This window comes from Sinocyclocheilus anshuiensis, unplaced genomic scaffold (genome assembly GCF_001515605.1).
Source record: "Sinocyclocheilus anshuiensis isolate Anshui unplaced genomic scaffold, SAMN03320099.WGS_v1.1 scaffold942, whole genome shotgun sequence".
Lineage (NCBI taxonomy): Eukaryota > Metazoa > Chordata > Actinopteri > Cypriniformes > Cyprinidae > Sinocyclocheilus > Sinocyclocheilus anshuiensis.
The window spans coordinates 219,964-232,875 of record NW_015536531.1 but is presented as its reverse complement, the minus strand read 5'-3'; the positions used below and the strand labels follow the sequence as shown (position 1 = coordinate 232,875).

Here is a 12,912-nt window from a genome sequence, read left to right as displayed (position 1 = left end):
AATGCACTCATGTTTATTAGTCTGAACTATACTGTAGCATATATTTCTTGTACCTATGATAATAAAATGTGTTTGGTCAAATAAGAGATATTTACATAATCTAGCCCTCTAAAGCAGTAGACTAGCTATAAACAGATTCACACTAAACATTTCCCTATGTTGTGAGCAAAGTGCATTAGGATACACTACCATTCAAAGGTCTTTTACGCTCAACAAGGCTGCATTTATTTGATCAAAAACACAGTAAAACAGTAATATTCGGAAATATTCTTACAATTTAAAATAACTGTTTGCTATTTTTTTATATATTTTAAAATGTAATTTATTCCTGTGATGGCAAAGCTGAATTTGCAGCCATTACTGCAGCCTTTAGTTTAGTGTCGCATGATCCTTCAGCAATCATTCTAATATGCTGATTTGCTGCTCAATAAACATTTCTTTTTATTATCAATGTTGAAAACAGTTGTGCTGCTTAATATTTTTGTGGAAACTATGATGAATAGAAAGTTAAAAGAAAAATAAATATTTGAAATCGGAATCTTTTGTAACATTATAAATGTCTTTACGGTCACCTTTGATCACTTCAATGCATCCTTGCTCAAAAGTATTAATATCTTATAAAATAAAAATCTTACTGAACCCAAACTTTTGAATGATAATGTATAAACGGAACCTCCTTAAATCAATATGAGTTAAAAAAAAAAATAAAAAATAATAACTGATCTAACCATGCATGTAGATATTAAAACTTAATAAATAATGTGCTGGATAAAACAAAATGGGGAAACAATTTCAGGTCATAAGGTGCACAAGGAATTAAAAAAAAAACACCCCCAATAGAGTGTATTATTTCAATTTCAATAGAGCGTAATATACTCATAAGAATTTGAGCAACATAAGGGTGAGTAAATGACAGAATTTTCTTTTTTTTTAGGTGAACTACTCCTTTAAGAAGAAATAAGTAAAGTGCCTAGAAAGAAATTTCACAGAACAGTGATTCTGGGATGCTTTGACACAATTTGTGGCATCTAAATCATCTCCCACTCTTCCTCCAGCTCCTCTCCACTCAGAGAACCCACGTTGCCATGGTTTTTGCTCCTATTGTTTTGTAGAGTCTTGGTAAGGCGCTGGTTGAGAGCACTAGTAGGAGCGACTGCCCACAGTTCATCCATCGGGGTCACTGCAAAAAACAGCTACTTGGTCAGCTTTTATCATTTATGTATGCAGATGTTCATTTCATCATTAACCGATTCTAAACACTCACCTGCAAGCCAGCTGACCAGTCCTGGGATCTTCTTCCAGTAGTCTCCAGCTGGGTTCCTCTCTGTAATGCCGTATCGACGTGCCACTTCACCATTAGAAAGGCGAACCCAAGCGGTCCTCATACTTAGAACCAGTTGCCTTGCCTGTAGTCCTACAGTTTGGAAAAAAAATACTTGAACCAACAACCAGTCAAACAAGTTCCTGCTCTAATTAAAAATCTATGAAAATGACTTGAGGAATAATAAAGTCTGAATACAAGAATAATAAAAACAGCGAATGAGATTATGTAATGAAGGTATACCAGGAATGTGCTCCCAGGCAGTTCCAACAGGCATCTCCTCAGTGATGCCGACGCGCACATGCACATTGCCTCTGTTGTCCAGTGCCCACAGCATGCTGTCATTAGGACTAGTCTGAATTTTCACCAGATGAAGGCCAGCAGGCTGCTCAAAGAACACATGAGAATAAGAGAAGTGTATAAGGCTGGTAAAATAATCACATAGTGTTTTACAAGGGCCAAATTTATCCCTCACTTGTCATGGTAGTAACGGTTCATCAAAAAATAATGGTTACTGTAAACTAGAATTTTCAGTATGGAATCAGTATTCAGCTGGTCAGTTGTAAACAAAATGTGACTGATTTGGATTTTTTTTTTTAAAGAATTTAAAGACATCAAATTTGATACTAATTTCACATAAATTATAATAATGGTTTGACAACAGTTCAAAGGTTTGGAGTCCGTAAGTTTTTATAAGGTCTCTCGTGCTCGCCAAGCCATTTATTTGATCAAAAATATAGTAAAAACAGTAATACTGTGAAATAGTATTGCAATTTAAAATAACTGTTTTCTATTTTAATATATTCTCAAATATAATTTATTCCTGTGATGGCAAAGCAGCTGTTTCTCCAGTCTTCAGTGTCACATGATCCTTTAGAAATCATTCTAATACGCTGATTTGCTGCTCAAGAAACATTTCTGAATAATATCTATGTTGAAAACAGTTGGGCTGCTTAAAAGTTTTGCGGAAACCCTAATACCTTTTGATTGATTTGTTTGATTCATTGATGTGTATAAAGTCCAAAAGAACAGCATTCCTTTTAAAAAACGAAATCTTTTTGTTACAAAAATGTATTTACTGTCACTTTTGATCAATGTAATGTATCTTTGCTGGATAGAAGTATTAATTTCATTAAAATAAATCTTACTGACCCCAAACTTTTAAACATTTGAGTTTTTAAAATGGATGTAAGCTTGTATGAGCTGAAACTACATTACAGTTAGGATTTTGCAGTCAGTACAGTCATGTCAAATGCTTGTTTACCTGTTCGGGAGGTTCGATGCAGATCCAGGCAGGGAGCATCATGCTAGGGTTCAAAGGTTGAGTTCCAACCCGAAAATACACCATTCCATTATGATCACATGCCCAAACATTTTGACTGCCACAAGACAAACTGAGAAACTTCACGTGTCCTGTGATGGAGTAACAGAGAGAGCAAAAGAGAGATTTCCCATGTCACTATGATATTCCAGTGAAATATGAGGTTCAGAGAATGAACATCCCATTAATGAAACACTCAGGGATTTTTTTCATCAACCAAAACTTGTATCACTTAAAAAAATAGCACACCTTTGATCAATATACCATATGATTGGTCATATTTATTGCTGTAAACAACATCAGATGAGTTACACACAGAAGTTTTGAAAGGTTCATTTTAATTAGTCCCACGTAGCCAGACCTTCAGAGTTCAGACTGACGGCAGAAGGTCTGGGAACCTTTGCCGCTTTGAATGGCAAGGACTGCCCAAGAGGCCATATGACTTACAGATAAAGCAACCAATCATGTTTCGTTTTGTGCCGCGTCATGTTTAGGGGTGTGGAAATGTCTCCACAACAACACACCGGTGTGTAAAACTCTTGGACGTATTTTAAAGATTCTATGCCGTGAACTGTAAATATTTCACATACTTTTGAAAATCCAGCGTTTAGTTGATCCTGATAGGTGCACGTCTCCCGGAAATCCTGTATAATTCAACCAATCTGATGACGACTTCGAAACTCCCAAAGTGTTTCCAATTTTGTGTGCCGTATGCATCAGACGTTCAGCCAGCGGTCTGTGGGCGTGACGTTTGAGGCTGAGACTACATTTTAATAGACTTTAAACATGTTGAAATTCCTTAAATAACTCACTGTACCTGGAAATATTCTGCAATCACAATCCATCTGATGGTGACTGATAAAATGGACTGTGACCTTGTGCAGGGTGTCTGAGTCTACAGCATACATCATATCTAGCACCATTTCACTAGTGTATATGTCATGGACATCCAGGGCCATTTTTCCAGACTCTTTAAGAGACTGGGGGACTCTAGAACTGTACGGAGGTCTGGTCTGTACACTATGATATGATAGGGAAACCTTGAAATGACATTTATACGTCACGGCACGTAATGAGGGTTTTGTTGAGGACTTAGATAGCAAATCTTAACATAACATGTGATACACTAGCACACATTCTCTCCTTTTACAGCTCATATCGTCTGTCACACTTTCCATGACAGTGTTCATTTCGCAGTGTGATTACATATCTACTGAGCAATATAAATGATCAAAACACTATTTAATATTTACACTACAGCTCAAAAGTTTGAGGTCAGTAATGGTAGCGTATATATAAATATATATACAGTACTGTTAAGATAAAAATTAAGATAAAAGTATTGGGACACTTTCTGGTTTTCAAACAAATAATAGCTAAAAAAATGATTAGAAAATGTCTAACATACTTTTTTCCCCACCTAGTTCAATACTTTTATATAAATTAAATGAATTCCTTTTTCAGATGTAGCTGTTTAAATATAACTCTCACTCAATGCAAAACAGAAAAACTTGAAATCTACTTTATCTACGATTGATGTTCTGTTTCACATTCTTTCGCTGAGTTAGATAGTATGAAACACACCTATCTACCAAATCAATGCAAAAAAAAAAAATACATTGTGAGTGCCTGATGAACACAATGAATGAAAACAATAGATTGCTAAGATGTCGTCACACCCGTGGCCTTTGGCCGCAAGAGCTCTTTACACACTGCTGATTAATTACCAACAGAACAAGATAAAGCAAAACTGACGCTTCAGTTCACCGGATGGCCTTTTTCTAAACCATTAATGTGTTTCTGCTGTAGCATTTTAAAAGTTTACCTGAAACGAGACCACTCAATGAGAACAAATGCCACAGGACATTTAACACAGACCAAGGTTTGTGAGACTCATCTAGACTGTAACGAACCAGTATTTTAAGATGCTTTATTAGACCAGATGAACTCCAATAACGTGGTCCATAGGCCTGAGTCTAAAAACACTGAAAACATCATGTTCCTAGTCTGTACCCGATCAAAAAATACTCATAGATCCAGGACTAGCCCCAGACTCATCTTTCACATTGCCGCCCACAAAAAAACAACCCGAGACGGACAGGGCTACAGCTGTTCCATCACATGGCTCTGCCTATTTGTGTCTCTATCCTGTCACATCACAAACACACGTACACACAGACACAAAACACACACTTGTGCTCAATAAACAAACGCCTTCCATTGACTGCACTGAAGTGTAATTAAAATATGTCTGATGTAATCAGATTAGATAAGCCTGCATTGTCATTTCAATGGAAAGCTGCATTGACTGCATTTGGGATTTGTGAACTTGTGTCTTGTTACCAAATTCACTGATTAAATGTGTTTAATGCATTCCTAAAGCCTAATCTCTGCAATATTCAATACTAAAGGACTGATCTCTTCCTCTCATGACCTTTGATAGTTAGCTTACCGGCTTCATTACAAAACATGTGTTATGCAAGAACCACCTGTTTGAATTAAAAATATAAACAGCACCCCTAGCAACAGGCGGTTATGATACACAAAACCATGGCATGCTATTTAAACTGCTGGAACCTCAACTTTCCAAGAAATGGAAATGAAGACAGTAAAGTGAAAGCCACAGGGGTTTAGTAGGAGTATAGCTTCAGTGGAAGTGGGAGTGGGCTGGTTATATGTGAATATGACATAAGCAGGTCAGAGGCAGACCACGTGGACAGCCAGGAGGAGACATGGTAATCTGAACTAGGGACAGAAACAGGAGAGGGTCCTCAGCAAGGTATGCCCAACATGTGTCATTCTGTCACACTGACACATGACCTGTGTATATGGCACTTGAGACCTTGAGGAGCAGCGATATTTGAGCAAATTATTTAAATCATGTGTCAGACACATCATCATAAGGACGACTATTAAGTGCTATCTAATGCATACGTGAGTGAATGCAAAAAAAATAAAATTCTAGTAGACAGTTCTCCTAATGTCCAAATACCTTTTTGTGAGAATCATTTTAGTCATTAGTAAAAAAATTTTTTTTTTATCAAGTGACAGTAAAATCTTTTATATTACATTTCTTACTAAAAAAATCCATATAAAAAAAAATTCTGTTCTTTTAAACATTCTACTCAATGAACACTGAACTGTATCACAATTTCCATAAAAATGTTAAGCTTCACAACTGTTTTCAACATTATAATAATAATGTGAAATAATAATCACTGAAGACTCTGAATGGCTGCTGAAAATTCAGCTTTGCAAGGATAAAATTTGTAATAATGTTTCACAATATTACTGTTTTTACTGTATCTTTGATCAAATAAATATAGCCCTGGTGAGCATAAGAAACTTAGTTCGAAAGCATTTAAACTTTCATACGGTAAAGAAAAATCTCATTCTCATTTCTACAATGGAAAAAAAACAATAATCTATAATTTAAATTGTAATGGTCATATTATTTCCCTTTCAGTCGGTCACTCCCGACGTCACGTCGGATGACCGACGAATTGGGATCTCGTTTAGAGAGACCAATCTACTTCGAGTGTAAACTAAACGAGCCAATGCACATTGGCATGCGATTATTGCATCCAGCTGCTGCTGATCACAGCGTGAGTATAAGTAGGCAGCAGATGCAGCGCATATTCAGCTTTTCGCTTCGGAGCCGAGTGGTTCTATCGTTCTGCTCCTGACCTTCTACGTAGAGAAGTAAAAACTACAGTCAAGCACTCTCTTCGTGGGCTCTCGTGCTGGTGGTACGGCGCTTCAGCGGCGGTGGTTTTCCCGTGTCGAGTGGGTTGCACACAGCAGGCTGCACTACCCCTGTGTGTGTTGCAGACGGCCATCTCCCCTGTGCGCTTCAGCACACTAAAAGAGCAATTTCCATCTAAAAGAGCTTCACGGGTGGAACGTCTTTTTAAAGACGCGTCTTTTTAAAGATGTCGTACCATCCGTGTGTTTCTGGGTGCGGTCGTTACCTGGCGCCGGGTGATGGTCACGATCGCTGCCTCTCGTGCCTGGGCATGAAGCACGCTGAGGTGGCTTTCGTGGATAGCGAAGGAGCAAGAGGCCCTGAGACGGGCGACCCAGAGATGGAGGGAGTTGCTCTTCGGGAGATGGTGAAGAGATGGTGAAGACCTCTCTGTCAGTGGTACCCAAATACTCGACAAAAGAGCTCGAAGTAGATTGGTCTCTCTAAGCAAGATCCCAATTCGTCGGTCATCCGACGTGACGTCTCCGTTCCCTCCTTCAGGGAACGAGGGTTACCATACGTAACCGAGACGTTTCACCACTAATGATTTAAATAAAAAATAGGAATTTCAAAAAACATGTAATGAGAATGGGGGGGTGCTTAATTGAAAACAATGTCACAAATGCGAATTCTTTTCTGCATTCTACATTTTTTTTGGTGTTCTCACATTACAAGAGTTTAAATTTAGCCGGCATGTGATCCACTGATAAAGCTATTGTCAATGGAAAGAAAATTCTCTCACCAAGCTGGCTGAGGTCCAGTAATGTCCAGTGCATTCCTGTGGAACAACTGGCTGATAAAGTGCGGATGTGGACACGGCCATAGTGATCTAAACTCCACAGAGCATCACGACAGGCAGAGAGCTGTACCATCTCTATGTCTGGGGGAAACTGTATGGTGAAGGGCCGCATCTGGAGGTCTTTGTCCCAGATACAGAACAGGTCTTTCCTGCTCTGGCCTAACCATAGGAAACTCCCTGTGGAGACATCCGCGAGATGAACAAACATGCTTGAATATACAGTTTTTAATTGTGTGCAATATTTAATTGCTTTCTGCACGACAACAGATACTGCACGGGTGTGAATGTGACGAGGAAGACAGGATTTCTACATACCCTCTTTAGCTGGAACAGCAGAGGAGAACACAAAGGCCCATTTTGTGGCAGAGGCTGTTCCTCTGGGTACAATACTCTTCCAAAATGTCCCTGCATTAAGATGAACATCACTATAAAAATAATGAAATTTTTAAACAAGAACCAATCAAAAGGTCCTCAGTCAGTAGAAAAGCATATTTTGGTTCTAAGCCACCATGTTTCCCATGCTCAGTTTGTCATACCGCTGAGGCTGCCTTTGGCAACGTGAAACTCGTTGCGTCCAGAAGCAATCCACACGCCACTGGTGCTGACACTGATGAGGCTAGGCTGGCATTGGGAGTGCTGGGAAAGGAAGGCCACACGCAGACGTTCAGCAACCCGCTCAACCGGAGCTCTGGTGGCTGTGGCGACAGTCTGTGTGGCCTGGATCAGAGTCTGGAAAAGACTGCCCTGATCAAACACCACATAGTCCGTGATGCTCACCTAAATGAAAAAGTAATGCAGACAAAAAGATGTTAATTGTTTTGATAAATCTGAAACATTTCTGCCAGGAAGCAGCATCTTCCAAGCAATGAGCTTTTGGAATAATTAGCATTTTTGCACAAAATGTGTGATTCATCTACAGAAAAGGTGTTAAACACACAGCATACAGGCAGAAAATCTGACCAGCTCTAGAAGAGGATATATCGTGCATGCATATATTACATTTATGTACCTGCCACCAGTGGTCATCTTCACCCTGGGGATTTTTAGCCGTGACCCCTGTTCTGAACCATAAGTTGCCACTGGTATCAAATGCCCAGACTGTGTTATTCTCACCCAGAGCAATACAGATGGGTTCAAGACCTTGGCTCTCACTATGGACACACAAACACATATCTCAATGCTTACAATTATTTCTACAGTAAAAGCTAGCATTAAAAAGTTCTCATTTATCCACAATATACATCAACAACAGGCCTTTGAAAAAAATTTTAATTAGCATTAGCATAACTTGCACAATGTTAGGGTTGGCAGGACATAAATAAAATATTCATAAATCAAAATGTTCCTCACAGGACTATGTTGCAACATACAGTTGTGGTCAATTTTACATACACTTTGCAGTATCTGCAAAATTTAAATTATTTTACCAAAATAAGAGGGATCATACAAAATGCATGTTATTTTTTTAATGTAGTACTGGCCTGAATGAGATATTTCACACAAAAGACATTTACATATAGTCCACAACAGAAAATAATAGTTGAATTTATAAAAATTACCAAGTTCAAAAGTTTACATACGCTTGATTCTTAATACTGTGCTGTTACCTGGATGATACATTGATGCATTTTGTATGATCTCACTTATTTTGGTAAAATAATGAACATTTTGCAGATACTTTTGACCACAACTGTATATATAAACTTATTTAAACATACCTAACCTATTGAAAATATATGTACACTTTACATAAATACCATACATGTACTTTAAACCAACACATTTGTTATGTTATAAACATTGTTTGTAACGCAACATAGCACATATATTTACAAAAAAATAGCGTACTTCCGATTTGCAAAATAAGGTGGACACAACTTTGACACTGCAACTTGGTGGCAACTTGATGTCCTGAAGTAAAAACCAGTCCAGATTCCAGAACCATTGTTTTATTTATTCACTATAGTGAATTTGCTATCAGCTAAGAGAAAACCAAGCTGACAAACATACCTGACGGTGTCATACTGCCAGTGCTCCCCCTCTGCACAGTAGCTGCTGAGACCCTCTCTGTAAAACACACCCCTCTGCTCACTCAGTGCCCACACCACACTGCCACGTGCTGCTATCTGCGCCATGGGGCATGGACAGTCCACCTTCACTGACCGCGCACATGGCCTGTCCACACACAGCCCTGAAGACACACATAGAGCAACAGTATTCATCAGCTGATTACACTACAACAGTACACCTTCAGCTGATTTATGCATATTTTCATGGTTATTATTCCCAATGAAACCAGAAACTGCTACTAGTGAACATTTTTAGTAATATGCTCACAGTACTGTAGCTAATGACCTCTACTGGATTGGTAAGGGGTCATAAAGGGATGATAAGGCTTTAACAGAGCTTTAAGGTAACAGGCACAGCCAGCAAGAGTTGATTATGCACTTCATCATTACATACCAAAGCAGAGCCCAACCCAAAGTACAATTGGCTGCTCTTTTCCATTCAATTTTACACTGTAGTATAAATCAGATTTTGTCAGTTAATAAAAAAATGTTCAAGTCATATGGACCACTTTAATGATGGTTTTATGGTGCTATTGCATCCTTTTGATCTTTGAAACTCATCAGCTCACATGGGAACTAAATGCATAGAAAAAAGCAACTAGTGCACTTCTCCATTTGTGTTACATTGGAGAATTAAAGTCATGGGTTTGGAACAACAAGGTGAGTAAATAATGACTGAATTTTCATTTTTGGGTGAACTGTCTGTCCTGTTAACTTAAATACAATGACTTATTTTCAAGTACATGCAGCACTCTCTAGTGGTCCAATCGTGAAATAACATCTCTCTGTGTGGTCTGCGGTGATATTTGTAATAGCTTTTAAGTTAAAATACTTTCTTCTATCCCAGCTAAATAAACAATGAGTAGAATATGTCATTGTAATGTGAGAGCAGTATGGTGTGTTTATTCTCCCACACCTGTCTGTATGTACAGGTCTCCATTAGAGCGAATGATCCAGGCTGTGTCATCACCAAGTGCCAAAAATGCTGTGTCGTCCAGGGCTTTGTACCAGTGTCTCTTCCCTTTGATGGTGACTTTCCCGCAAGCGTAAGCAGTCATGGTCTTCTGCTCCACCTTCCACAGCAATGAGCCTAAGCAAACACATCAGCATCAGGACGACGTTTAGTCTAGAACACCAATAACTAATATTTGCTTAAGCAGTTGTATGCTTATTTATTAACAAATCAAATCTATGCCCCTTACCTGATGGGGACAGCGCCACCTGATGGACATTTTCCTCAAACTTCTGCCAGCTCAAGCTACCGTTAGGAAGACCACTACAGAAAAGGCCTCCTTTAAAGTCCAGACACCAGATATGCCTGTCCGTTACTACTAGACTGAGGATGCCACAGCCAGGCCCAGTGTAGCCCATCCAACTTTCAGCCAACTTCAAACAAAGAGAAATACATACAGAAAGAGATTAAAACATAGAACACATGACATCAATCAAATTTAATACGGTGATTCTCACAAAGACTTTTAAAAACATTATACTGCTGATCATTCATACTTTTATTCAGCAAGGATGCACTAAATTGATCAAAAGCGACAGTAAAGACATTTATAATGTTACAAACATTTCTATTTTAAATAAATGCTATTCTTTTGAACTTCCATTCATCAAAATTCAGTTTCCACAAAAATATTAGCTCAACTGTTTTCAACATTGATAATAAAAATAAATGTTTATTAAGCACCAAATCTGCATATTAGAATGATTTCTGAAGGATCATGTGATACTGAAGATTGGAGTAATGGTGCTGAAAAATCAGCTTTACCATCACAGGAATAAATTACTTAGTTTATATATATATATAAACTGTTAAAATGCAAGAATATTTCACAATATTACTGTTTTTACAGTATCTTTAATCAAATATATGCAGCCTTAGTGAACATAAGTGACTTTTTAAATAAAATAAAAAATCTTACTGACCCCAAAATTCTGAAAGTTAGTGTATATTACACAATTCTATAAATTATACAAGTAACTTTCTCCTGATCTGATACAGATCTCTGATCTGTTAGTTGTTTAGCTCTCTGACCTGGTCAGCTTTGAGGAGCTGCGTCTCTTCGTCCTCCTGCTTAGCAGATGAGCTCTGCAAGCTCAGGGTGTTCGGTCCGTCCCCCAGACTAGCACTGGATGGCACTCCATGTGCATAGATGTCCTCCTCGTCACTAGATGGTGTTGGCTCGGGTTCCGGGGAGTAACCCAGCGGCCTAATGGGATCATAAGATAAATCCAAATTAAAGTCTCCATGTAAACTCGGTTTAAAATCTTCCTCTGAATCCTTCAGGGTGTCTTTGTTCTCCTTCACATATTCCTTCATGATGTCCTGCTCATCGGCTGCCTGCATGTATGAGAAGGTACATTCCAGCAGCATGTCCACGTCAGGCGTAGCTGCAATTTGCTTGTTTTCTGCAAACACGTTTTCACTGTACACCTGACACTCCATGTCTTGTAGTGACAGTGATGTAGGGCAAGCCGGTAGGGTCTCTGCTGTTTGGTTAACTGGATCCTGAAGAGGCTCTTCGCTCTGTAATGGCTCTGATGGGCTCTGAATGGTAAAGGCATCTGAATTGTGGGATTCTCCACAGACGGAACCATCCTGGTCAGGTGAGCCGGCACTGTGCAGGTCGAGGCTGCTGCACAGGAGGCTGGTGTGGTCAGAAAGAGGCTCGCTCATGGACGTGTTTAGAACGTCACTGCCTGCACTGTCCTGGCTGAAAATGCTCTCTGACCAGCTGCTGCGCTCGTTGACACATGTCCCACTCTCTACAGTTATACAAGAATGTATGGAGAACATCAGTGAATGGAATATAATCAAATTTACACACCACATCATGTGATACTGATCCTCTTACCCTGCCGTCTTCTCTTGCCTTTCTTCTTCAGCTTGATGGCCTTGACCACCAGCTCCTGTTGGAAATCTTCTTGGGTGATGGTGCTATATCGGCTAGAGGAGAGCTCTGAGGTGGAGGCCTCCGTGGTGGTAAACATGCCCTGCGCACTCTGCCATGAGGTGACTGAGCTGCTGCAGGACTCCATTGTACCCAAACTGGCCCGCTGCTGCTCCGAGTCCTCTGCCACCTCCAGAGCCTCTACCACATGACTGAATTCCTCAGGATGCTGCTCCTCCTGCACTTCCTCTGACTCCTCAACCCCATCATGCACCTCCTCTGAGTTAGGACTGGCTTGAGTCTCCTGCTCTGTAATAATGGGCATGGTCCTGATTGGCTGAGCCGTTTCCACGGCACCATTAGGAGGCAGCAATATAGTGGATGTGGAAAGAGGAGATGTAAAATGGTAGGAGTGGTCTAATACTGAGGAAGAAAGCATAAGAAAGATATGTATCTAAGATACAGTGGCCCCAAAAGGAGTGTGGACACTCAGGTAATACTTAAAAATGCTTTTCAAGCAAAATATTTAAAAAAAAAATCATTTTTAGTGTGACATTTTTGGGGCTACTGCTTGCAGCTACCTTAAGTTTGGGGTCAATACGTTATTCTTTTATTAAGGAATGTATTTATTTTTGGAAAGAATGTAATACTTTTATTCAGCAAGGATACATTAATGAGATAATTGGTAACACTTTATAATAACTTTTTAATTAATAAATCATTAACAAGCATTATATAATCTTTAACGGATCATTAA

The 12,912-nt window shown here is 39.1% G+C and overlaps 1 protein-coding gene across 1 annotated transcript in view; it reads right to left on the bottom strand.

Annotated features, from left to right (window-relative positions):
- Positions 1 to 789: 789 nt before the first annotated feature.
- Positions 790 to 12,912, bottom strand: part of LOC107694694 (tectonin beta-propeller repeat-containing protein 2-like) — a 16,421-nt gene continuing 4,298 nt past the window's right edge. Inside the window, exons 8-20 of the mRNA XM_016494393.1 lie at positions 12,120 to 12,578; positions 11,300 to 12,030; positions 10,458 to 10,641; positions 10,172 to 10,345; positions 9,197 to 9,377; positions 8,196 to 8,337; positions 7,723 to 7,963; positions 7,502 to 7,591; positions 7,130 to 7,363; positions 2,586 to 2,734; positions 1,565 to 1,706; positions 1,265 to 1,414; positions 790 to 1,180 (exon numbers count right to left, since the gene is read on the bottom strand). Of these exons, the coding sequence (XP_016349879.1) occupies positions 1,029 to 1,180; positions 1,265 to 1,414; positions 1,565 to 1,706; positions 2,586 to 2,734; positions 7,130 to 7,363; positions 7,502 to 7,591; positions 7,723 to 7,963; positions 8,196 to 8,337; positions 9,197 to 9,377; positions 10,172 to 10,345; positions 10,458 to 10,641; positions 11,300 to 12,030; positions 12,120 to 12,578 (3,029 nt within the window). The 3' untranslated portion in view covers positions 790 to 1,028. The remainder of the gene's footprint in view (positions 1,181 to 1,264; positions 1,415 to 1,564; positions 1,707 to 2,585; positions 2,735 to 7,129; positions 7,364 to 7,501; positions 7,592 to 7,722; positions 7,964 to 8,195; positions 8,338 to 9,196; positions 9,378 to 10,171; positions 10,346 to 10,457; positions 10,642 to 11,299; positions 12,031 to 12,119; positions 12,579 to 12,912) is intronic.